Genomic DNA, 25,385 nt, shown 5'->3' on the forward strand with positions numbered 1-25,385 from the left:
TTAGGAACTAGCAGCTCACAAGTAATACCTCAGCCGGCATTGAGAACAGAATAAAAAAATTCGGAGGAATTACTTTTCAGCACTCCCATGTGTGGCAGTAATACAAAGTGTTTTTGATGATTGGATAGTTGACTGGCCTCAACAACGAACAGCGCATCCTGTTTGCTATTGGTTATCGAGGAAAAAGTGTACGTAAAAATTACAGCGTGTGGTCAGACACACGTGCCATCGGAATATCGCAGTCACAGAACTGTTAGATTTTGAGTAAACAAGACCCTTTCTCATACATGCTGAAAGAAGCCACAGATTGGTAGAAGCGTTAAAACGCTATGTAAGAGAGCGATCACGAGGATTACCTGCAAAATCCCTTTTAATATTGTGGCGAGACACTTCTAGAAGCTCGGGAAATCTGAAGATTTTAAATTTCATTTGCTTTAATCTGACGGGTTACATAATTGTGTGCAAAAGTCGGGAGTAAAAGGCGTGCACAGTCCTAGGAGAATCCTTACATTTACAAAAAAAGAGTTACAAATAATGTGTCGCTTGTTACAACAAGCAATTGTCACGGAAACGTGGCTGGTCAACTGAGGATTGATGGACTAATTTATTTATTATATCAGTGGACGATGCAGTAAATCATATGCCGTTTTTTTCCCACTTGAGGAAATTACGTGTTACATGAGTGAATTACGGAAGTGGAATTTTAGAGTGCTTCAGTTTTAACAAATTCAATCAGAATTCATAATCTCAAATTTATTTGCAGCGTCTCTGTTAATAAATCTTGCATCCTAGGTAACTTACTTCTAAACATGTGGCGATGTTAAAAATATTAATTTTCTTACGAAATTATCGATAGTCTATTTGAAAATTCATGGCAAGCATAGTCTCGGACTCCAACTCTTGCCTTTCACGGGCAATGCTTTTATCAAATGACGTATCCAGGCACAACTCATGTCTGTTCCGCAGCTGCGGGATAAAAGTTTAATAATGGAGATGAACACGCTGCATGTCACGTCGGCAATTGAATTGGTTTTGTTCTAGAAAAGAAATTGCTGAATTCTAACTCTCAGGTGACAGTTTTATCTATTGTAAGAAATGCATAGAAATTCCCACGTGTACAGCTACTACGTTGTTACTATTTTAAGAAGAACCAATTTTTGTAGAGAATTAGTGGTTGCACGTGGTCATGTGGGGATTTGCCAGTTACCTCCACCGGGCGCGTCCGCATTGGAAGTAGGGGAAAGCTCGCGGGCTCTGCCGCTAGCAGAGTCGGAGGGTGGCGAGGAAATAAAAACTGTGAAAAAAACTGGAGTGGTCCTCCAGGTTGGGGGCTGGGCGCTGGGCGCTGGGCTAACAACCATACCCGTAAAAAAGAACTTGTTACGAAACGTCCAGAAAATGTGTCGGAGGTAAATAGAAACAAGGAATACAACAAAAAGAAGAGTGTACTTAATGTCAAGGGAAAACGATGACTACAGAGCTAAATCACAATACAAATTACATTGTAAAATTCTAAGCAATGTAATCAGAACTTCAAAATGTGTTTATTTTCAAGAAAAAATAAATGCCTCGAATAACAAGATAAAAACTATATGGAACATAATAAAAAGTGAAACAGGAAAAACGAATCAGGCAAATGAGGAAATTATGTTAAATGCAAATAATGAGTTGATTAGAGATACCTCCAAAATTGCAGACACTTTCAACAACTTTTTCCTTTCAGTAGCAGACAACTTAGGTTTGCATAGTTCCTCAGAAGACAGCTTAAAATATTTTTAAAAAATGCATTACCACGGAATTTTGGCAAAATTCAACTATATCCTACCTCACAAAAAGAGATCTCTAATATTATTAGCTTCCTTAAAAACAAATGTTCCAGTGGTTATGATGAAATCAGCACTGCAATAATTAAATGTTGCTCCTCAGAACTTTGTGACATACTGAGTTACTTATGTAATAAATACCTCCACAGTGGTGCCTTTCCAGATAGGCTTAAATATGCTATTGTCAAACCATTACACTAAAAAGGAGACAAATCATCAGTGAAAAACTTCCACCCTATTTCATTATTGGCAATATTTTCAAAAGTGTTTGAAAGGCTTATGTACAATAAACCTTATAAACACTTAGTACAGAAAAATATTCTCATTTGCAATCAGTTCGGATTTCGGAAAGGATTGTCAGCTGATCAAGCTATATTCTTTGTACATATGGTATATTAGAATCAATAAATCAAAAGTTATTACCGCTTGGAATATTCTGTGATCTGGCGAAAGCTTTTGATTATGTTAAGCATGATATTCCTTATACAAAAGTTAAAATATTATGGGATAACAGGAGTAGCATGCTCATGGTTCTCATCCTATCTTTTTAATAGGAAACAGTTTGTATGTGTGTATCAGGTACTACATAACAATAGCATTCAAAATATGAAACCATCAGACAAGAGGTGCCCCAGGGCTCTATTTTAGGTCCCTTGTTGTTCCTGTTATATATTAATCACCTTCCATATGCAGTCACAAAATGCCAATTTTGTCTTATTTGCAGATGGTACAAATATTGGTGTAAAAACAGTACCTGTGATCTCACTGAGCAATCAGCTAATGCAATATTTGTAAGTATCAATGAGTGGTTCACAGCAAATGGATTGTCACTGAACTTTGACAAGACCCAGTGCATACAGTTTAGTACCTCACAGTGAATACCGGACCCTATGAGTATAATGTATTCAAACAATGAAATTAAAGCTGTAGACAGTGTCAAATTTTTAGGGCTACAAATTGACCACAACATAAATTGGAAAACTCACACTCTAGACTTACTGAAACGCCTTAGTTCAGCTACATTTGCAGTACGCATGATAGCAGAAATAGGTGATTTAAAAATAAAGCCGCACGGGATTAGCCGAGCAGTCTGAGACGCTGCAGTCGTGGACTGTGCAGCTGGTCCCGGCAGAGGTTCGAGTCCTCCCTCAGGCATGGGTGTGTGTTTGTCCTTAGGATAATTTAGGATAAGTAGTGTGTAAGGTTAGGGACTGATGACCGTAGCAGTTAAGTTCCATTAGATTTCACACACATTTGAACATTCTTTTTTTTTTAAAAAAAAAATCAGTTTATTTGGCCTACTTCCATTCACTAATGAGTTATGGAATCATCTTTTGGGGAAACTCCTCTCACAAAAAGAATATTTTCAAAATTCAAAACAAGTCATTAGAATTATATCTGGGGTCAGTCCTACCTACATCATCATGAAGATATCTCTTCAAGAAACTTGGTATTCTAACTACTACTTCTCAGTACATGCGACAATAAAGTAATGAGACTTACTTTCTGTGCAAGATGTGTGAACCCTGCAGGCTTACGTAGGCACAATATCTTTGACCTTGGTTTATAAGCTGCTTCTAGTCCAAGTGGCCCATCGATGCAACTGCTCAGTCGTGAGTTGTGCTGTAATAAGTTAACACGTGTCTGTGTCTCTCGTCACGGAAATGGAACTGCATAATATTGCGCAACGGTATGCCATTTCTTTGTGCGTTAAATTAAGTGAAAACGCGACAACAACTTACAGTAAGCTTCAGAAAGCTTTTGGAGGGTAGGTTATGTCAAGAGCTCAAGTTTTTCGTTGGCATAAAATGTTTAGTGAAGGCAGAACGAATGTTGAAGATGAAGACTGCAGTGGACGACCATCAACCTCATGGATGGATGTCAACTTCGCCAGGGTGCGTCAACTCGTACGACCTGATCGAAGATTATCCGTGAAAAAGATAGCAGCAGAACTGAACATCAATGGAGAAACGGTTCGTCTAATAATAACTGAAGATCTTGGTATGAGAAAGATTTGTGCAAAAATGGTCCCCAAAAATCTCACATCACAACAGCGAGAAACACGGGAAAATGTGGCAGCCGATCTGTTAGAGCAAACGGAAATCAATCTAGAATTGTTGAGCCGTGTTATCACTGGTGATTAAAGTTGGTTTGTTTTCAGTACTATCCAGAGACAAAATGCAGTGGTGTTCAAAGGGATCACCCAGACCAAACAAAGCTCGCATGTCAAAGCCAAAAGTGAAATGCATGCTTGTGTGCTTCTTTGATTCTAAGGGAATTGTTCATAAAGAGTGGGTGTCTCCTGGACAAACAGTTAACCAATATTACTACAAAGAAATTTTTGAAAGACTTCGTAAAAGATTTCTTCGTTTCCATGTCAACATTGCTGATAGTTAGTTTCTGCGTCACGATGATGCGTTATCCCATGCTGCTTTGTCAGTACAGCAATTTTTAACCTCAAAACAAATTTCAGTACTACCATAGCCACCTTTTTTCACCAGATATCGCTCGCTGCGACTTTTTTCTATTTCCAAGAGTCTAAACGGCGGTCAAGGGACGCTGTTATGAAACAACACAAGATGTTCAAAGAGATGTGACGAGGGTCTTGGAGGATAATACAGAAGATGAGTTCCAGAAATGTTACCATCAATGGCAGAAGCCCTGAAAAAAGTGTATGCAATCAGATGGGAACTACTTTGAAGGAGACAACACTAAACTTGACTAAACGGTAAGCAACATTCTTTTTCATATCAGTCTCATTACTTTATTGTCGCACCTCGTACTAACTGATGTCCTTTGTCGTTTCCAGCATGTCACTTTTTTTTTTTACACAAAATAATGCGAAACGTGATTATAACACCAGAACCAAAAACAATCTGTATAAGGAGTATAAAAGCTTAACATTAGTACAAAAAGGAGTGAAATACATGGGTACTCATATATTAAATAACATATCAGGGCATATCGAAGGTCTTGTAAGTGATAAAGACCGGTTTCAGAGTGAATTAAAGAACTTACTGTTGGCCAATTTCTTCTACTTCATGGATGAATATCTTTACAAGGATTACAGCTCATAACTCTGTCTGCATTAGAATTGTACCCAGATACTCCTCTCCAAGGGATCCATGGAAAACGATAAGTGTAATGTAAATAGAGAAAATGGCTTACGAACAAGGACTTACGATTTGGAATGTGGAACATTAGGACTTTGGAAACACCTGGCACACGAGAAGAAAGGCAGTTTTTATGAAATTCTCGAAGAAGTAATTAGTAAGACTTAGATATGATATGAAGCTCATTGTGGGAGATTCCAATGCTTAAGTTGGAAGGGAGATCGTATGGAAAGCAGTAGCTGGGATTGAAAGCCTACATGTTGAAGGTAATGATAATGGAGTGAGACTGATTAGTTGTGAAACTGCAGCTGACCTAAGGGTTACGAGTACACAATTCCCTCAGATGGACATTCTCAAGATAAATTGGGTATCAACAAAAAAAAAAAAAAATAATTGATCGTGCCCTGGTAGATCAAAGCTATGAAAGTATTATAATGAATGTAAAAACGATAAGGGAAGTGGAGGCAGGCAGGCATAGACCATTATCTAATCATAGCAGAGGTACGCCAAAGAATAACTACCTGAAAAACCAAAGGGGGGGGGGGGGAGAGCGTTTAAGACCGTAACATTGTCATAGACAGATTGAAGGATAACAGCAAAGCACAGCAGTTTATCATTAAAACATCAACTTTGCTCTGCAGCTTAACAAGGGAAGACAACTTTGACGTTGAAGACCACTGGGAAATGATAGAAACAGATATGGAAGAAGTGGCACACGCACACGCACACACACACACACACACACACACACACACACACACACACACACACACACACAAGGGAGGACTCGGACCTCCGACTGGGGGAGCCGCACGGACCGTGACAGATAGCTCAGACCGCGCGGCAAAGATACTTGGACCAATCTATGAGGGAGCAGAATGGTGAAGAAGGAAGAAAAGATAGCTATACAATGAGCCAGATGTAGTTTTGGGAGCCAAGACAAGAAAACTAAGATGGGCCGACAACGTCTATAGAAGACAGCAGGGATCTTTACTGAGAGAAGTTTCAGGGAATAAACTGGAAGGACGAAGACCTGTAGGCAGGCCAAAACTAAGATGGAGAGACCAGGTTCCCAAGGATCTCCAGGTACTGGGAGCAAGAAAAGACGATACCAAAGACAGAATACTGTGGAAGAAGATACTTGACAAGACCAAAAACCGACTGCGGTTTGTGGGGCCAGGAGAGTAAGAGTAAGTACATGGCCAGGAAGTAATCGAAAGGTTTCCGTAGGTTATATAATGATGAGACACAGAATATTGTCAGAGGCACATGTGGACTCTATTCATAATTAGGCGGCTATGAATTGCTGATTAAAAAGTGAAGAAATTACAGAAAGTTTGGAAATTAAGGAAATGGGGCCCGAATAAATGGAAAGAACCAGAAGTTGTTGAGAGTTCCGAAGGAATCATTAGGCAATGACTGACTGAAACACTAGAAATAAATATAACAGAAGAATGAGTAGGTAGGTTCGATAGATGAAAGAGTGAAGGCAGCAAAGGATCAAAAAGGCAGGGTCCAGCTGGATTCTTTGGACAGCACACGACGTGATACTGAATTCAGTTGGCAGAAGTATAAACAAAAATCCAGATAATGAAGTCGGAAAAAGGGAATACGGATTTACAGAAAGTGCAAAATGCCTAGAGGAGAAATACAAAGTTGTTGAAGCATGCTTGGCAATGTTAGATAGATGCTGCCTACAGAGACCTTCGCGGGGAAAAAAATCCTACTGTGTGAATGTCAAAAGCTCTGATGGCAAGCGAGTTCTTACAGAAAAGGAAGGGCAAAATGTTGAAGGAGTATATAGAGCAGCTTTACCAAGAAAATAAACTAGAAGACTATATTATGGAAATGGAAGAGGAAGTAGATAAAGATGAAATAGGTGCGAGAAGAAGAGCATTAATGACCTAAATTGAAACAAGTCACTAGACTATATGACATTGCCGCAAAATTACTGAGATCCTTGGGGAGACATGCAATGACAACATGTCTCACCTGATAGCACGATGAATGAGACAGATGAATGTCATAATTTCAGTTCCAAAAAAAGCAGGTGCTGACATATGAATATTGCAGGATCATCAGACAATGTTTTTTTGCGAATTAGTGACGCGAATTATTACCAGGAGATGGATAGCCGAGTAAAAGTGGACTTCGGGGAAGATGAGTTTGGATACCGGGAAATGATGGAACAGACCGTGGAATACTCATCCTACGACTTATCTTAGAAGACAGACTGAAGAATGGCAAATCAGCTTTATAGCAGTTGCAGATTTAAAGAAGTATCTAGGCTTTTTTTGACTGTATCTGGAATAAAACAGAGACCGCGATATGTTGCCTACAAAGTGTTAAGAAAACCAAACTGCTTTAAAAGAGATGGACGTGAAAAAGAAACGGTAACTGAGATAGGAGCAAGACAAAATTGTAGCAAATTCCGGATGTTATTCAGTAAGTACATCGAACAAGCAGTAAAAGAAACAAAAGAGTAATCTGGAAACGAAATCATAGATCAGGATGAAAATATAAAAACATCGAGATTTTCTTATGAGTTTGTAATTTGATCAGTTACTGCCAAAGACTTTGAAGAGCAGTTAAGTTGAATGGACAGTGTCACAAAAAGAAATTTTCCGATGAATAATAACAACGAAGACAAAACAAGAGTGATAGAATGTAGTCGAATCAAATCACATGATGCTGAAGGAGTTAGATTAAGGAATGAAACACTGAAAGTGGTAGATGATGTTGTACTGCTTGGGCAGCGGACTGACTGAATATGTCATAAGTAGAGATGACATGAAATGCAGACTGAAAACACCAGGAGAAGAATTTCTGAGAAAAAGAAATTCAATAAATATAAATTTAAGAGTTAGGAAATTTTTCTGAGGGTTTTTGTCTGGAGTACAGCCTTGTACAGAAGTGAAACGTGGATGATAAACAGTTCGAACAAAAAGAGAGTAGAAGCCTTTGAAATGTGGTGCTACAGAAGTATGCTAGAGATGAGGTTGGTAAATTGGAAAACTACTGAGTAGGTACTGAATAGATTCAGGAGACAATAAATTTATGACACATCTTGTCTAAAGGAAGGGATTGACTGGCAGGACATCAAGGCAAATTAATTTCGTTATAGAGCAGAGTGTTGGGAGGATGTTAAAATTGTGGAGAGAGATCAAGACTTGACTACAGAAAGCATGTAAAAATGCCTGTAAGTTGCCATTGTTACACAGTGTTAAAGAGGCTTGCACAGGAAAGACTAGCTTCGAAACTGCATCAAACCAATTTTCATACTCAATATTACAACATTGTCAGTAATACAGCCATAAAAGAGGGGGTATCTTACGTTAGCCACATTGCCTTCGCTTTGCAATATGAGATAGTTCATGAAATCTGGTTCAACAGCAGTAAGGTTTATAAAATAATTATTTTGTCAAATGAGTCGTAAATGAAAATTATCAATTTCGATTATGAGTACAAAGTCAGTATTGTCTATATCGCAGGGAGAAATAGAGTAAGTTGAAAGAATGGTTATTACAGATCCACGTCGTTAAGTTACAGTTGGAGCTCAAACTCAGACTGGAATAGGCGAGAGAAGGAAATCAGTAGTGGACTTCCATTGATTTGTGGTGAAGACATACTAAATGGCGTAGTGATAAGAGAAACGTAAATATTTCAGCTGCACGGATGATTCATCTTCATTGTTGAACGTTACGCCCCTATAACAGATGACAGAGGAGTCTTTTGAGACCAATTAAGACAAAGTGTATGCGTTTCCGTAGCTGTTCGCCGTAAACAACTATAAGAAGTTTCTTGCTGCGCGATTTACGGATTTAATTCGACAGGAATGAATATTTTTATGCGTCTGTGGAAGTTGATATTACTTCAGTCATACTTCAATCCTGCCCCCCCCCCCCCCTTTCTCTCCCCTGTTATTACAAACTAAGAATCTTGACGGGGTAGCATGGTCTGTGTGCTTCGACGTTACATATAGCCAAGTATATGTAAGGAGGGGTCGGACTAATACATGGTTCCTGAAGAGGTGCAGCAGCATGGATGGTTGATCTATCCTTGTAACAATACCCTTGTTATGTTGTTACTGTGACAGAGCTGAAAGCAGGGGGAAATACAGCTGTTACATTCCCAAACAAATGTAACGCTACTGTATGACTAACTACTGGCAGCTGCCTGTGGGGTAAAATATTTCGGAAGAAAATTAGTCTCCCATTCGGGTAAAATAGGCAGGGAATACTCATGCAAATGTTACCAGAAAATGAAATGTGGGGTTCTGCCGCCACCAACATTGACCTCTTTCCATCTGTGTAGACGAAAGTTGTATAGTGTGCGTGTATTTCTGGAGGGCAGTTGAGTGTTCTGGATGCGTGTATGGTGTAATGTGACGATTGTGTTGTATGATACAATGAGAGAAGGGAGAGGCTGAAACCCTCTGCCGACAGCTAAGAGGGTGGACAAAATATGGAAACACCAAAAAACAGATCTCCATTGAAGTAATAATACTGCAAAGGAAAACTCTGTTGTTGAGGATTCGGTGTGATATGTATCACAACATGTGTGGGTGCTTAACTCGATGTGATTTTCCATCAATACTACCCATTTGTCCCCTGTATCAGAATAACTGCACAACGTCATTTCTGTTATGTAGTCATTTGAATCCTACATACTGCTGTTAAACACATTACCATGGCTAATAAGGCGTAAGAAAACCGTTGGCGTTCCCAACAGCTTCCAGTCGTCTTACGATGGGTAATTAAAGGTCGTGTATAGTTTTCAAGTGAATCTTGCCCCATTCTTTGTCCATAATAGTGGCACGTTCAGGTAAAGATGATGGAAATGGGTAGTGATTACGCTCCCTTCTCTCCAAACCAAACAAATGCTCAATAATATCGATATCGGTGACTGTGGTGTCCAGGAGAGATGCGACAATTCGTTCTCGTGCTCACAAAATCAGTCATGGACGACAAGACCTGTGTAGCTTTGAAACATAGCATCATAATTGGAGAACAAACATTGTACCATGGGATGGACGTGATCAGCCAAAATGGACACGTTCTGCGGAGTAGTTCACGTAACTACTCACACCGGCGCCTGAGGTAAAGTTAAAATGATTGAAGCAGAATACAACAAAAAATTCTTACCTTTATTACCCGCTACCATGTACAACATCGAAAGACCACGGAGAAGAAATAAAAACGTTAAGATCTGCGAATGACATTGTAATTACGTCAGAGGAGGTGAAAGATCGGGAAAATCAGTTGAGTGGAATCTTCTGCGTTTTAAAAAGTATTAGGGAGAACATCAACACAAGCGAAACGGAGCTAACGGAATGTAGTCGAATTAAGTAAATGATGAGGTAATTAGATTAGGAAATGAGATGCTGAGAATTGTAGAGCGTTTTACAAATTGGGAATAATACCACTGGCGACAGCAGAAATGAGGAAGATATAAAATGTAGATTGGGATTAGCTAGCAGAACTTTACTGGAGAAGAAAAACATCTAATATGAATTTTAGTGTTAGGAAGTCTTTTCTGAAGGTATTTGTTTAGAGTGTAGACTTAAGTGGAAGTGAAACGTTTACGAGGAACAGTACAGAAAAGAACAGAATAAACCCAGTAGAACAGTTCATGATGGGGGAGACCCTCCGTAATATACAGTAACTGTAAAGAAAGGTCTAAAGAAACAGAGGCTACTGGATAATAGACATAAAACAACATGCAGGACTATAGACAGAGACGATGCTGAATGGAACATGTCTTGCTGTCAAGAGAGCAGTGCGTGAAGCCTTCAATGGCCACTGTAGTAGAATATTGTCAAATGATGTACCACAAAACCGGAAGAAATTCTGGTCATGTGTAATGGCTGCTAGTGGCACCAGAGATAGCATCCAGTCACTGAAACACAGGGTACCAAACCAAAAGAAGAAATGCTTGACCCTGTTCTCAAAAGTCCCTTTACAAAGGAAAATCAAGGAGTGTTATCCCAGTTTAATCCTCGTACCACTGAAAAGATGAGAGAACTGGATATTAGTGTCAGTACCACAAAGAAAAAGCTGAAATAGTAAACTGATCTACGCCCCGCGCCGTTTGGAATCCGCATCAGATTCTGTACTCAATTAGTGGCTGTATTAGCTCATATTTTAACCATAGTACACTGAAGATCCCTGGACACCAAAAGCTATTCCGAACGGGTCACATCTGTCTACCTGAACTGCATCAGACATGACCTACAAAACTACCGTCCACTATTTTTGACCTCCATTTGTTGTTGGATCTTCGAAATATCTTGAGCTCAAGCATAATACTGCATCTTGAACATAACCATGCTAGCCGGTACTGATTTCTAAAACACTGATAATTTGAAACACAACTCGCACTTTTCTCGCATGACATATTGAAGGCCATGGATCAAGGCAGTCAGTAGATGCAGTATTTCTCGACTTCCGTAAAGCATTTGACTCGGTACCACACTTACGTTTACTATTAAAAGTACGATCAAATGGGCTATAACCGAAATTTGTGACTGGATTGAGGATTTTTTTAATGGGAATGACGCAGCAATTCATCTCGGATGGAGAGTCATCGACAAATGTAGAGTTAATTTCGGGTGTACCGCAGGGAAGTGTGTCGGATCCCTTGCTGTTCATGCTGTATGTTAATGATCTTGCGGAAATTATTAATAGTAACATCAGACATTCCACAGACGATGTGGTTACCTACAGTGAAGTAGTCTGAACGAAGCTGCTCAAATATTCAGTCCGATCTTAGTAAGACTTCAAAGTGGTTCAGAGACTGGCAGCTTCCTGTAACTATTCAGAAATGTAGAACTGTACACATCTCAAAACAAGAAAAAACCTTATATCCTATGACTACAGAATCTAAATATTCTGTATTTAAACTGGGGACGTAGAAACGACGGAGAGGCTTCGTCACGCCGTAGCCCTCAGTGGTTCACAACCCGACAGCAGTCCACCCACCACACCGAACCCAGGGTTATTGTGTGGTTCGGCCCATCGCCGACACAGCCGGAATCGACCAACTCATAAAAATACCCCGGTGTCACACTGTTTAGTGCTATGAAGTAGAGTGATCACAGGATTAGTTGCGGGTAAGCTAAAGCAGGTGGAAAATTTCGGCTCATTGGTAGAATACTGGGAAACTGCAATCAGTCTACAAACATTACTCACGCGTGTTCGACCTGCACCAATTACAACTAACAGAGGATACTGAACGTATACAGAGAAGGGCAGCACGAATGGTCACAGGTTTGTTTGACGTCAGAGAGAATCACAGAGATGCTGAAGAATCTGAACTGGCAAGCTATTGAAAACAGACGGAATATCCTAAGAAAGTCTACTTTCAATGTTTCATAAAGAACCGGCTATAAATGATGACTCTAGGAAATTGCCGTGCAGTGCACAGTGGTTCAAAGAGTATCGATGAAGATGTAGAATAGAATCTTTTTAAATGACATATGACAGTACAGAAGAGTGCTGAAGATGGGTAGATAGATCGAGTTACTAATCAGGTGTGGAATCAGATTGGTGATCAAGGAGCTTCATGGCATAATTTAATTAAAAGAAGGGATACGTTTATAAAATGCAACCTGAGACATAAAGGAAAAATTAATTTGCTAGTGGAGGAGCGTATGGAGCATAAAAGTTGTGTAGTGAGACCAAGGCTTGAATACGCAAGCAGGTTCAAATTAAAGCAGGTTGCAGGTGGTGAGTGATATTAGAAGAAATGAAGATTTTTGTGTTCCCATAGACTCCACACGAGATGTCGCCTTGCGGGATTAGCCGAGCTGTCTTTAGGCGCTGCAGTCATGGACTGTGCGGCTAGTACCGGCGGAGGTTCGAGTCTTCCCTGGGGCATGGGTGTGTGTGTGTGTGTGTGTGTGTGTGTGTGTGTGTGTGTGTGTGTGTGTGTGTGTTTGTCCTTACGATAATTTAGATTAAGTAGTGTGTAAGTTTAGGGCCTGATGACCTTAGCAGTTAAGTCCCATAGGATTTCACACACGTTTGAACTTTTTTTTTTTTTTTCTCCACACGAGAAGTTCTGGCAACAGTATTCGGAAATACGAGGAGGAAACATGAGCGTCAATGAAAATATCAGTGTAACGCTGAGGTGTGATCATATAGCCTAATAATGGTTACGGCGTCTGCTCGCGAAAAGTAGGCAATGTGGATTTGAATCCTGCCCTGGTACAAATTTTCGTTTGTCACAACTTATTCATTACATTGCAAATTCAGCATTTCTACCCGTTACCTCACGTATTTCGTATTGTTGCACCTACATTTTTTCACCCCTCTGATTCCGTTTATTTTATTTTAGTGAATTTAATTCAAATGGCGAATAAATAATATCATTAAAAAAAGGAAGAAACGTGGAGAGACGAAATAGAACTAGACAGAAGGGCATAGGCGGCAGTAATAGAGGATATTTGGAATAGAAACGAAATAAAAATAAAAGAGAGTTAATGAAAATGTTCCAAAACGCGAGCGTGTTCTAGTGATCAGTACAGATCACAAAAAAGGAAGTATAAAAGTGATGATCAGGAAGAGTGGTGGTGGTGGTAGTCATAAGTGTCAACGCAGACAACGATCGAAGAATTGCGGGAATTTTCTGTAGTCATTAAAAGTACGCGGTGAACGACTCAGTTTTGTAAACTGTAAAAAGGAGAATAAAAAATTGGGCATATACGAAGAAACAGAGAAGTTTGAAGGAAAATTTTAAATAGCCGAAGATCAATGCTTTATCCATCCACTCAAAAGAGAGTTGAAAGTTCCGAACATCTTTTAGAAGAACGAAAATATTAAATATTCATGCTTCGAGAATCCGTCGGAGAATATGAAATAGGAAAAGTCTGGTAAAATTTGCTTGAAATTCTAATAATATTAAGCCATTAATGCTAACAGCTGCTTTATTTGCGGACAAAGATTACAGAAGCTCGAGACGAAAGTAAACAAGGAGGTAGTTTCCTGAAGTGAGGTCCCTTGGACTATTAGAGTAGGTTTGTGACCTTAATATGTAAGTAAACTTTAGAGTCCAAGGTCGTAGTCAAATTTTGATTTATCTGAAGAGATACCCCGTTTCGTATACTGAGTACATCTAAGTGCGTCGTTACTCTTTTTAAGGTCTGATGATAACTTACAAAGTTAAGCTGAAACGGGTTCTCTGTCCAAATGCATCAACATGTGACCAGTAATGTGAACTCTTCACCCTATCAAGAAAGAAATAGGAACCGGATGATAAAAAATGAGTGTGGCATGTATTTCGCCTATGGCATAGGGGGAAAAGGATTTTTGAATGGACGAATGATGAAATTAGGACTCCTTACTGCCAGTAGGAATAGCGGTCGGCAGCTAAACGTCAAAGTACGTGAACAGAATGTGATATGAATGATTTAAACTGTGTTATTGTAGATTGTTTAGTGTGTATGTGTAAATAAAAGAACAATACATGACGTAAAGTTGCGCTGTTTGTACATGTGAAGTATTTATGGTAATTTCGTAGTGTGCTTCAGAGCTCACGCTGAGCCTTTGAGATGGCTGCTGCGACGCTTTAGTTCTAATTTTTCTTGGCTGATGTTGAAGTACTGCTTTGTAAGATGAGTGTTGTCTTTCCCTAAGGAGCTGTGAGCCTGGTTCTCGATTCCCTCGACGACATCCACTGTTTACAAGAAGCGCCCCTCAATGACCGTGACTTCCTCCATTCGGTTCTGGAGGATCGGCAACTGCACGCCCTTCTCGAGGTAAGTGCGCCTCATTTCGTTCTATGCGTATTATCGGTTGCTTACGTAACATGTAATTAACCTGATTAGACGTCAACACTTTATTTTTGCATTTTACGTCTTCTTCGCAGTTGAGTGCGTCGTATGATTTACGTCATTATCGAAGGACTGTTCAATATAAAACCAAGTGAAGAGCAGCATTTGTGTTATGAAATTTCCTTCTTTCGTGTGATCCACTGCGTTTGAATGTATTGTATTACTTCTGTGAATAGCTTGTATTATATACTACTGGAGTTATATTTTGTGGTATATGTTATTAGAAATTGTTTTGAGAGGCGGTACAAAAGAGCTGATAAAGTACAGTTTCTTTCGGTTATTTTTCTTTTATAATTTGGACGGGTGATTCATTGTAGAATCTACACACATTGCTGAAAAAAAAATGCAACATACTAAAGTAAAAGGTCGTTTTATTGACAAATGGTGACGCACATACTTCATAATTGTAGGAGTATACAGTAACAAACTGAGGCCAAATGAAACGCGCATGTCACAATAAAGAGTGTCCAAATAGTCATCAGTACACAGTCCGCCCCCCCCCCCCTCCTTTCCTGTGTCGTTAGTGCATATGGTCGGGTGTTCTCGCATGCAAACGATCATAAAGCTGCCAAATGACACCCAGTGATAGATAGTCCCAGGCATCTTCAGTTAGTGAGTTAGTTCAAAGTTCCAGGGATCATTTTACGCGATAAATCACAATGAGTTGGAACGAGTTATTTTACACTCATATCGCAAATTGATTTGTATATATGCTGGGCATTTCTAAGGATTTTTTATAGGAAAAAAATAAACAAATGCGAGTTAGTAGTTACAACCCATCAGCTTTTACACATCACGATAAAAGAAATTCTTCTGTAGATTGGAAAGAGTTATTAAGAACATACTTTCTCAGTTTTGTCAGAAATTTTATTTCACTGGGTAAGCGATCAAAAAATTTTGTTGCAACATTATGAAGTTCCTTTTGTGCTTGAGACAACCTTAATATGAAATAATCAATGTCATTTTTTTTCTTCTGGTGTTGTAATTAAGTAAGTCATTGCGCCTTCTGAACTGCAGTGGAGTATTTACAGCAAACTTACCGAGGGAATAAACATATCATGAAACAGTAGTCAGAATGCGCAACTCCTTAAACAGATATTTACAAGATGGTATGTGTGAGCATCACATATTATTCATACTGCACGTTTTTTAGCAACGAAGAAGTTGTTTCTTAAATATGAGTTACCCCAGAACATTATTCCATATGACTTTCTTGCATGAAAATATGTCGACTGACTGATTCGTCCCTCCCCGAGAATTGCACTGATTCTAAGTGCAGATGTGGCTGAACTAAGGTGTTTTACGAGTTCCAAAATATGCTTATTCCAGCTGAAATTGTCATTGATATGGACGCAGAAGAATGTTGGAAGTTCCCGCTGTATTTATTATTTCGTCACTTTGTGCTCTACTTACAATTGGTGTTTTACCCCAACATGTGCCGAACTGAACATGTCGTGTCCTTTTAAAATTAAGGATGAGACCATCTTAAAAAACGAGTCAATGATACTTTTTAAATTAAGGATGAGACCATCTTAAAAAACGAGTCAATGATACTTTTTAAGAGTGCCGTCCGGGGTGGTCGAGCGGTTCTAGGCGCTTCATTCTGGAACCGCGAGACCGCTACGGTCGCAGGTTCGAATCCTGCCTCTGGCATGGATGTGTGTGATGTCCTTAGTTTAGTTAGGTTTAAGTAGTCCTAAGTTCTAGGGGAGTAATGACCTCAGATGTTAAGTCCCGTAGTGCTCAGAGCCATTTGAACCATACTTTTAAGAACTTTGTTTACCGTTTCTTCTGTTTCTGTCTGTATGCTTGGATTGATGACAATACTAGTGTCATCTGCAAAAAGATCTAATTCTACTTATTGTATATTGGACGGAAGATCATCTACATATGTGACATACAATAGTGCACCTAAGATTGACCCATCGGAATTATGTTCTGGACTTTATTGGTTGTATTACTGAGCACAATTTTTTGCGTTCTTTCGGTTTGAACTGGCATTGTCAATTGGCTGGCAATCCCATAAAACTTAATTGATCCAGAATGATAGTGTGATTCACACGGCACAGAAAATACCAATTGGCACTATTTTGTTACTTAATGCATGTCAAACCTGGTGAGCGAACATTTAAATTGCCTTCTCAGTAGTGCAACTCTTCTGAAAGCCAGACTGTGATTTGCTGAGGATATTACTGTTGCTAAGGTGAGATACTGTTCTATAATACATCACCTTCTTAAAAATTTTGGAAAATGTCAGCGGTGAAACAGGTCATTTGTTATTGGCATCTCTCTAATCCCCTTTCTTAAAGATAATTTTGACAATTACATATTTCAGTCTCTGTGGAAAAAGGCCCTGAGTTGGTGATGCATTACGTATTTCAGATAACACCAGGCTTACTATACGAGAGAAAATCTTTAGTATTCTATTGGAAACACCATCAGAACTGACGGAATATATAATTTTCTTCATTTCATGTGGAGAAGTTGGTGATGAAGTCATATTATTGAATCTTATGAGAGTTACTTTTTCAACGTAGTGCTGTGATTTTTCTCGTGAATTATTTGTCCCTATGCTTTCTACTATATTTAGGAAATGATTATGAAATACATTAGCTACCTGTGAATCTTCCATTCAGTTCAGTAGTGATGTTACCCCAGTTCTGTGGCTGGTTGTCCTGTCTCTCATTTCACCACGTTCCATTTTGCCTTAAGTCTCTTGTCAGAATTATGTTTTCTGACATTATGTGCGTGTTCCCTGATGTTTTTAAGAACCTTTCTTTATAATTTTCATTAATTTTTGTAGTGTGTAACTACCGCAGGATCTCTACTTGTTCTTACCAAAAATACATTTCCCTTATCCTTTCACAAGATACTTAAATCCCTCTAGTGATCCATTGTTTTTTATGTGACTGTTTAGTGTCCTTACTGATTAGCTTATGCGGAAAACTGTTTTCAAATAATAATATGAATTTATCATGGGACGGATTAAATTTTGTGTTAGCATTTGGCTCACTGTAAATTTCATTCCCAGTCATCTCCTGATCTTAAAGACATTTGTATTGGAGTCATTAATTACTGTAACTGATTTCCCCTGAGAAGTATTCGTACTTTAAGGCACTGTGTTATTTATCCTAAGTATCTGTGAATCGTGATCAGACTGAGCATTTGTTATTGGTTACCCAGTTATTTTATTGCTTTGAGCTACACCATAGAAAACATTATCAATAAGTGTCCTGTCTTCATCCACCCATGTTTTACAGTTAATTACTGAGATAAAAGTGTAGGATCCAAATAAAACTTCCCGGTCATTTTTCCAGTCAGAATCTATCAGAAAATCTACGTTGAAGTCAACACAGGCTATTAACTGCTTGCTGCTGTCTGACAGGTAACACATTAGATTCCTCAAAAGAACTTCATAATTTGCTAGTGGGAATCTGAATACAGTTACGATTAGAAGCGAACTGTTTTTCAGTAGTAATTCACGGCACATACTTCTGTGTCCTGATCACTACAAAATCTAATTGTCTGAATATTTTTGGACTTACGTTCTGTCTTAATATACGTAACAACTCTTTTTCCCCTTATAGTTCTGCATCTTTCATATGTGACTCCTCTAACCCTTTTGGTTACGTGGTACTCAGACAATCACAGGATGTCCATTTTTTTCAACAGGTCTCCAAATTGTACAAACAGCAAGAAGCTCTTCTACCTTATTACTCAGTCCTCGAATACTTTGATGAAATAGCCTAGCCTCACTCAATGATCTTGATTTGTGTGATGGTCCCACCCCCCCCCCCCCCCCCTCTTTATCCTGTATATTATGCTAGAAGCTTAACCAACCTATGTGTGCCCCACTTATTCAGATGTAGGCCATGTCTAGTATATCCCCATCTCCCAGTGCGCTGAACTCATATGAGATATCGTTTGAGTCAGCAGCAGTCTGCTCAACTCAGTGTTCACACATCTCACAGCAGTGTTAACCCAGGACCAGTCATGGCGCTACAGGACCTCCACAAAACTCACATTTGTTTGTGTAGTTGCTACTCCTATTTCTTCTAGGGCACTTGTAAAGCTGTAAAATACTGTTCTGAGTTAGACTGTTTCCTGCTCCACCTACTACGATCCTCTTTACCAAAAGCTTTACACAAATTCCCTTGCACTCTTCATTGCCGTTTGGCAATGCTTCTTGCAGGCTCCGAAGAGTAAGTTCCCATACGTGTTCGAATGGCAAGAGGTCTCGTGAGGTTGCTGGCGTGGCCAGTTGTTGTACGCCATGAAGAGCACGTTGTGTCGCAACAGCCATATGTGAATGTGCATTGTGATCCTGTGAAAGCCCATCACCCTCCTTTTATGAAATGGCAGAAGCGTGAGGAGGAACAACGTGTGCAATGTAGCAGGCGCTGGTTGCTTCACCCTGCAGAAACACCAGATGTGACTGCGAGTTGTAAGTGATGGATACCCCACACCATGAAGCCTGCGAGGGGACCTGCGGGTTTTGGGGGAATGCGCTTCGGAATAAGCCACTCACCAGGTGCCGTACTAGTGAATGTCCATCACTCGCATACGGACAGAACCTACTTTCATCATTTCAAACAACATAGAGCCATTCCACTGTCCAGTCGACTCTTTCACAACACCAGAGTACCTGTGATAAGGGTGTTGTGATGCCAGCAGTGGCCTGGCCAGAGGCACTCACGATCATAGTCCTGCTGCAAGCAGGCGGTTCCCAGTGGCCTTAAGTGACATAGCAGTTTCAACATGGGCCGCGATTTCTTCTCTGTATGATGGTCGGTCAGTCATCGCTTCTCGCACAATGCATCGAATTCGACGTACGTCTGTACAAGTACAGGCGTCCAAAAGGTGGTGCACAAGTGTGGGAATGTTTCACAGACCACTGTTGAAATCAGCGACACAAACCGATACATTGTGCCCAACATGTGCGGCAGTCTGTCGATACGTCCATTCAGATTCTCGCAGGCCCCTAATGCGACCCCTTTCAAATGGTTGAAGTTGTTCAACAGGAGTATTTACTCGTTAGCTGGGCATTGTTGTAACCTAATATGATGTTTGCAAACACTGGTTGCCTCTGAACTCAGCGTAGTTATTGCCTGCAGAGTTCACATAGAGAGTGCACTGACAGGCCTCGTGAGCACCTTTTGATCGCCAATGATCATGACAGATGAATCACTAACACCACACACAATAATACCCAGATGCCACTGAACACAACCCTTGAAGGTGTTGCATTTGTTTTCCGGAGTTGTGTAAATGCTCATGATGTAACAGACTCAAAAAAGGAGGGATCGATGTTTCAGATATCCGTCATGGAATAGCTGATTTATTTTGTCTGTTTTTAAAAGGTCTATTACTTTTTTCGATGCAGTCATTTATTGTACGACGCTGGTATCGTCAGTTAAAATTTAACCTCTTTTTCTCTTGCGTTTAGCTTTTGACAATGAAGTTACCGAACATCTACTGATGCGCAGTCAGTAGTCTGAAATGAAACAACGTTTCCCGGTTTATACATGAAAGTACATATTATAGTACTTGTGAATTGTTTCGCCCAATGTCATTACCTCAGTGGGTACATGATCATAAGCTACAGTCGTTTCTTAATTATAATGTTGTGATGGCTTAAAATCGAAAATCTATTACGAACTGCGTTCTGTTGAAAATTGTGATATATGTGCTGGAAGACTCGATAATCTGTAAGCAAATACAAAACCAATACTTTTTCCTGTTCTTTCTTTTTTAAGTTATGATACATTGGTTAGATAGCAAGGAAGAAGCAGTAGTCAGCCAAAGAAGCAGACTGAAAAGCTGCGATAATTGCTTGGGGAGACTGCGATATTTTAAAGCTAGTCCGAAGCATAATATTGTTCCGAAGGACACACATTCGAACTAAAAGCCTCGTTTACCACCGATTGACATTCTTTAATTCGTAGCTGATTTTTATTATTCCTTAGAGACCTAGTATGAAAATTGGTACGGTATTTGCAGCAGGATGATATCATGGTGACCCTCTACCTTTCCTATCAAAGTACAGTTTTATACGTTGCCGTAGTTAACGTATGTAAGATAAATACGTCGTCCAGATGTGGAAAAGCTACTTTTTTGAAAAAAGTGATTTGCTGTTACATCTTGTCGTAATGGTTCGTGAAGGAGAACAGGGAAAATTTTAGCAATATCAATGTACTAGGTGCAACAGTGATTCAATAAGAGATGGAATAAATTTTGAAAAATAGTGAGAAGAAAACAAGTTGTCAGGCCGACGCTTAGTCGCTGCAAAATATTCCCTGCGGCCTTAGAGTTGCACAATATTGAAGTTTAAACTGCGCCAGGCATTTTCAGATATATTGGATATCATTTTTCGAACATTGGCTCTTTTGTTTATCGATTTTTTTTTTTGTTCTGACAACACAGTCAAAGGAAAATAATTCTCCTTCTTACTTGACACCTGTAAATTCTCCTTCACAGACTAAATTGCTGTCGATGATATCTTTTATGAGGGTTACAAATGTTAAAGACCTAATTGTTTTTTTGCTTTTCTCCGTGGAATCATATGTTCATAGGTCTTCTTTGTTTAGGGTAAACGTAAATTCTACCTAAAGTTCCTTATGGTGCTGTGCGAGATATCATTGAAGATTATACAGATGGTTAAAAATACTCAGACGTAAAGTCCTTGGTGAAACAGAAACGTCGACCACTTCATTGACTACAGTCCTTTTATGAGACTGTCTAAAAGTGCTCATCGGTTGCCAACGTGGTTTACGGCATTGCTAGCAAAACATCGTCATAAACTTTTCAACACGATGTACAGATTCGCTATGGTCGCAGATATCCGCATGGACGACTGACATATCACAAACAGTGAACTGTACAAAATTGTTCTACAACGTTTGAGTTTGCACGAAATTATACTGTACCGGTCTGTCTATTACAGCATCCATTGAAGCTCCAAAGAAACTCGTATAGGTACGGATATTCGAATGCAGAGGTATCTAAAGAGGCAGAATACGGCGCTGCTATCGGTAACGCCTGTATAAGACAACTAGTGTCTGGCGCAGGTGTTAGATCGGTTACTGCTGCTACAACAGCAGGTTATCAAAATTTAAGTGAGTTTGAACGTGGTGTTACAGTCGGCGCACGAGCGATGGGACACAGTATATCCGAGGTAGTGATGAAGTGGGGATATTCCCGTACGACCATTTCACGAGTGTGCCGTAAGTATCAGAACTCCGGTGAAACATCAAATCTCCGACATCGCTTAGGCCGGAAAAAGATGCTGCAAGAACGGAACCAACAACGACTGAAGAGAATCGTTCAAGTGACAGTCGTGCAACCCTTCCGCAAATTGCTGCGGATTTCAATGCTGGGCCATCAAAAAGGGTCAGTTTGCGGACCATTCAACAAATCATCGATATGGGCTTTCGGAGCCGAAGACCCACTCGTGTACCCTTGATGACTGTACGACACAAATCTTTACACCTCGCCTGAGCCCGTCATCACAGACATTGGACTGTTGATGACTCTAGATACGACTCTGACAGGTGACACGTACGTCTGCATCCTGTCTAATCACCTGCATCCATTCATGCCCATTGCGCATTCTGACGGACTTGGGCAATTCCACCAGGACAATGCGACGCCCCATACGTCCAGAATTGGTACAGAGTGGCGTCAGGAACACTCCTCTGAGTTTAAACATTTCCGCTGGCCACCTAACTCCACAGACATGAATATTATGAATATATCTGGGATGCTTTGCAACGTGCGTTCAGAAGAGATCCCCACCCCCGATACTCTTATGGATTTATGGACAGTCCTGCAGGATTCATGGCGTCAATTTCCTCCAGCACTAATTCAGACATTAGTTGAGTCCTATCGAGGTCAGCACGGATCACGCGAATGCATGGCGCAGAGGACGATTATTTCAGCAATGCTTGGGCTTTTCGCATTTTGTACGCAAAAAACGCGTAACTTCTTATGTAACGGTTTGTGGACAGCTGACTTGTTCTCTGCAATTTGCATGGTGCACGACGAATTTACTTCTGGGGGGATGCATTGAAGTGCAGCTTGTGCTCCATAAGAATGTGCTTCAGACACACGGGGGACATCCGCTTCGTTTAAGTTCTGTGACGTTGTTTAGTTTTTGAACCACCTCATTATGCTTGTTTTTGCCGATGGTATCTTCTCTTACTGCCATCGATAATTCCACAGTACCGTTGTCACAGATGCAGATTCTGCAGAACAAACGTGACATTGCACCTGGTCTGTCGTCATTTTGATGCAGTCAAAGACAAATCTACGACATAAGACAAAGGAGAAGAACTTTAAGAAATGCTAAATGTTTGACTACAAACAACGATTCTCTATCTCTGATAGTTTCCAGGGCATGACTTTTTGAAATGATACCGGAGATTTATGGGCAAGCCGCGCGGGATTAACCGAGCGGTCTAAGGCGCTGCAGTCACGGACTGTGCGGCTGGTCCCGGCGGAGGTTCGAGTCCTCCCTCGGGCATGGGTGTGTGTGTTTGTCCTTAGGATCATTTAGGTTAAGTAGTGTGTACGCTTAGGGACTGATGACCTTAGCAGTTAAGTCCCATAAGATTTCACACACATTTGAACATTTATGGACACTCCTAGAAGTAACTGCATTGACAAGGGATTTCACATACTCAGCAGTCAACGAATGGCGCAGACCTTTACTGAAATAAAATAATTATTGCATTTTTGTCTTTCTTGAGTACTGCGTCAGTTATATATATTTTTTAAAACGACTGCAACAATTCAGTGGTAGTCTTACGAATGATGAACTTTCTTTGAACAATTCCTTTTTTGTAAGTAGTATTCATGATATTTTTTCATATTAATCGTTTATTTTTAAGGCAAATTTCAAATGATTTATTTGTTTTTCCAAGTACCGTGGACCATAGATTCTTATAGTCCACCAGTGACTTCATTATTCCTCTCTCCCGCTTTTACCTTTTTGTAAAAGTTGTATATCGTTGAAGACCATAAGACATGTAAAAGTGTGAAGGAGGCCTGTATCCAACAGTGTACATGAAATGCCTGATGAGAATGACCCGTGCATGAGAGTGGCCCCTCTATAAACGTTGTGCCGCAAAATAATCTTCTTTGCTAGTTGAGAACTGTGTGGGTGGTCTTAATTCCATTCAGAAAATTTAAAAATTTAGAGGGTTCGTTTCCTTCATGAGAAGAAGTAGTACCTTCTTGAAGGACTCAAAAATTTCTTCACAAACTGTTTCACAGAACTGTGCTTTTAAGCAGAGAGTAAAAACACATCCATGCCCGAGGCAGGATTCGAACCTGCGACCGTAGCGGTCGCGCGGTTCCAGACTGTAGCGCCTAGAACCGCTCGGCCACTCCGGCCGGCTCTGGCACTGCATCCCATCATCCCTTAAAGTATGTCGATACACGATGCCACAAGGCGAACCCCTTAAAGGCGCTCCTGAGGACATTGGGGTGGGAAATAATGGAACATCAACCTAACTCATCCGACATGAGTCTGTGCGATTACGACCTGTTCACCGAAATGAAGTAACCTCTTCGTGGCATGCGCTACAATACAAGAGAAAGCATCATCTGTGCCAGACGGTGGTTTTTGCAAGTCATCGACAGGGATGTACGCGCAGATGCTGTACGACTTCTTCTGTCTGAATGGCGGAACGTGATCGATATGTGGGGCGACTATGTTGACGGCATGTAATACGGTGAACTTCTGTAGATAAAGTCTGGTATGAATTTGAACAGTGTTGCCACTGCTTTTTGTCCAACCCATGTATGTCTCTTGCTTTCTTGCTCTTCTGGTAACTGACATTTCTTTGTAGATGAAAATTACCCGTTGTGCTTGCATATACTCATGTTCAGAGAAAGCAGAACGCCTTGAACCACTAGATGAAGGAAATTCATACGTATTCACAGGACATGTACATTAGTATATTCTACAGAAATGATTAGCATTTGAACCATGTCGGCCCGCGGATTCATGGTCATCCTTTATATCGCGTCGTAACACCACCTACCGGTAAAATGTGCCTGGAGCTCTCGTTGTCTCCATAAACCGAAGATAGTGGATCAATTTTACTTGAACAAACGTGCAGGGTGTTTCACGACGTATGCGCGAACCATACCGTCACGTAAGTTAGTTCGAAAGAGGGCGCATTGTCGGTGTGAGAGAATGTGATGCATCCATCCGGGAAACTGCTGGTCGTATGGGACGAAGTGTTTAGGCAGTGCAACGGGTGTGTGCCGAATGGTTCACGGAAGTGTTCAGAACACGACGCAATGCGTCAGGTCACACCATCCAGACCACCCCATGAGAAGATCGACACTTCGTCCGAATGGCATTGCGGGACAGATCTGCGTCCTCCTCGGCTGTGGCGCAACAGTAGAACAGTGTAACACATCGTCCACTATCAAGGGTGATAGTCAGTCGCCATTTATTACAGCACGGGTTAAGTGCGCGTCGTCCACTCCTCTGCCTATCATTGACGAATGAGCAAAAACATCCTATGCGACAATGGTGTATTGAACGACGTCACAGGGGACAGGAATGACATCAGATAGTGTCTTCGGACGGATCCAGGTTCTGTT

General features: G+C 40.4%; 1 protein-coding gene across 1 annotated transcript in view; it reads left to right on the top strand.

The window, feature by feature from the left end:
* Window positions 1-25,385, top strand: part of LOC126428134 (peripheral plasma membrane protein CASK-like) — a 1,166,960-nt gene that overhangs the window by 912,313 nt on the left and 229,262 nt on the right. Inside the window, exon 10 of the mRNA XM_050090073.1 lies at window positions 14,575-14,693. Within this exon, the coding sequence (XP_049946030.1) occupies window positions 14,575-14,693 (119 nt within the window). The remainder of the gene's footprint in view (window positions 1-14,574; window positions 14,694-25,385) is intronic.

Source organism: Schistocerca serialis, chromosome 1 (assembly GCF_023864345.2).
Source record: "Schistocerca serialis cubense isolate TAMUIC-IGC-003099 chromosome 1, iqSchSeri2.2, whole genome shotgun sequence".
In the NCBI taxonomy this organism is placed as follows: domain Eukaryota; kingdom Metazoa; phylum Arthropoda; class Insecta; order Orthoptera; family Acrididae; genus Schistocerca; species Schistocerca serialis.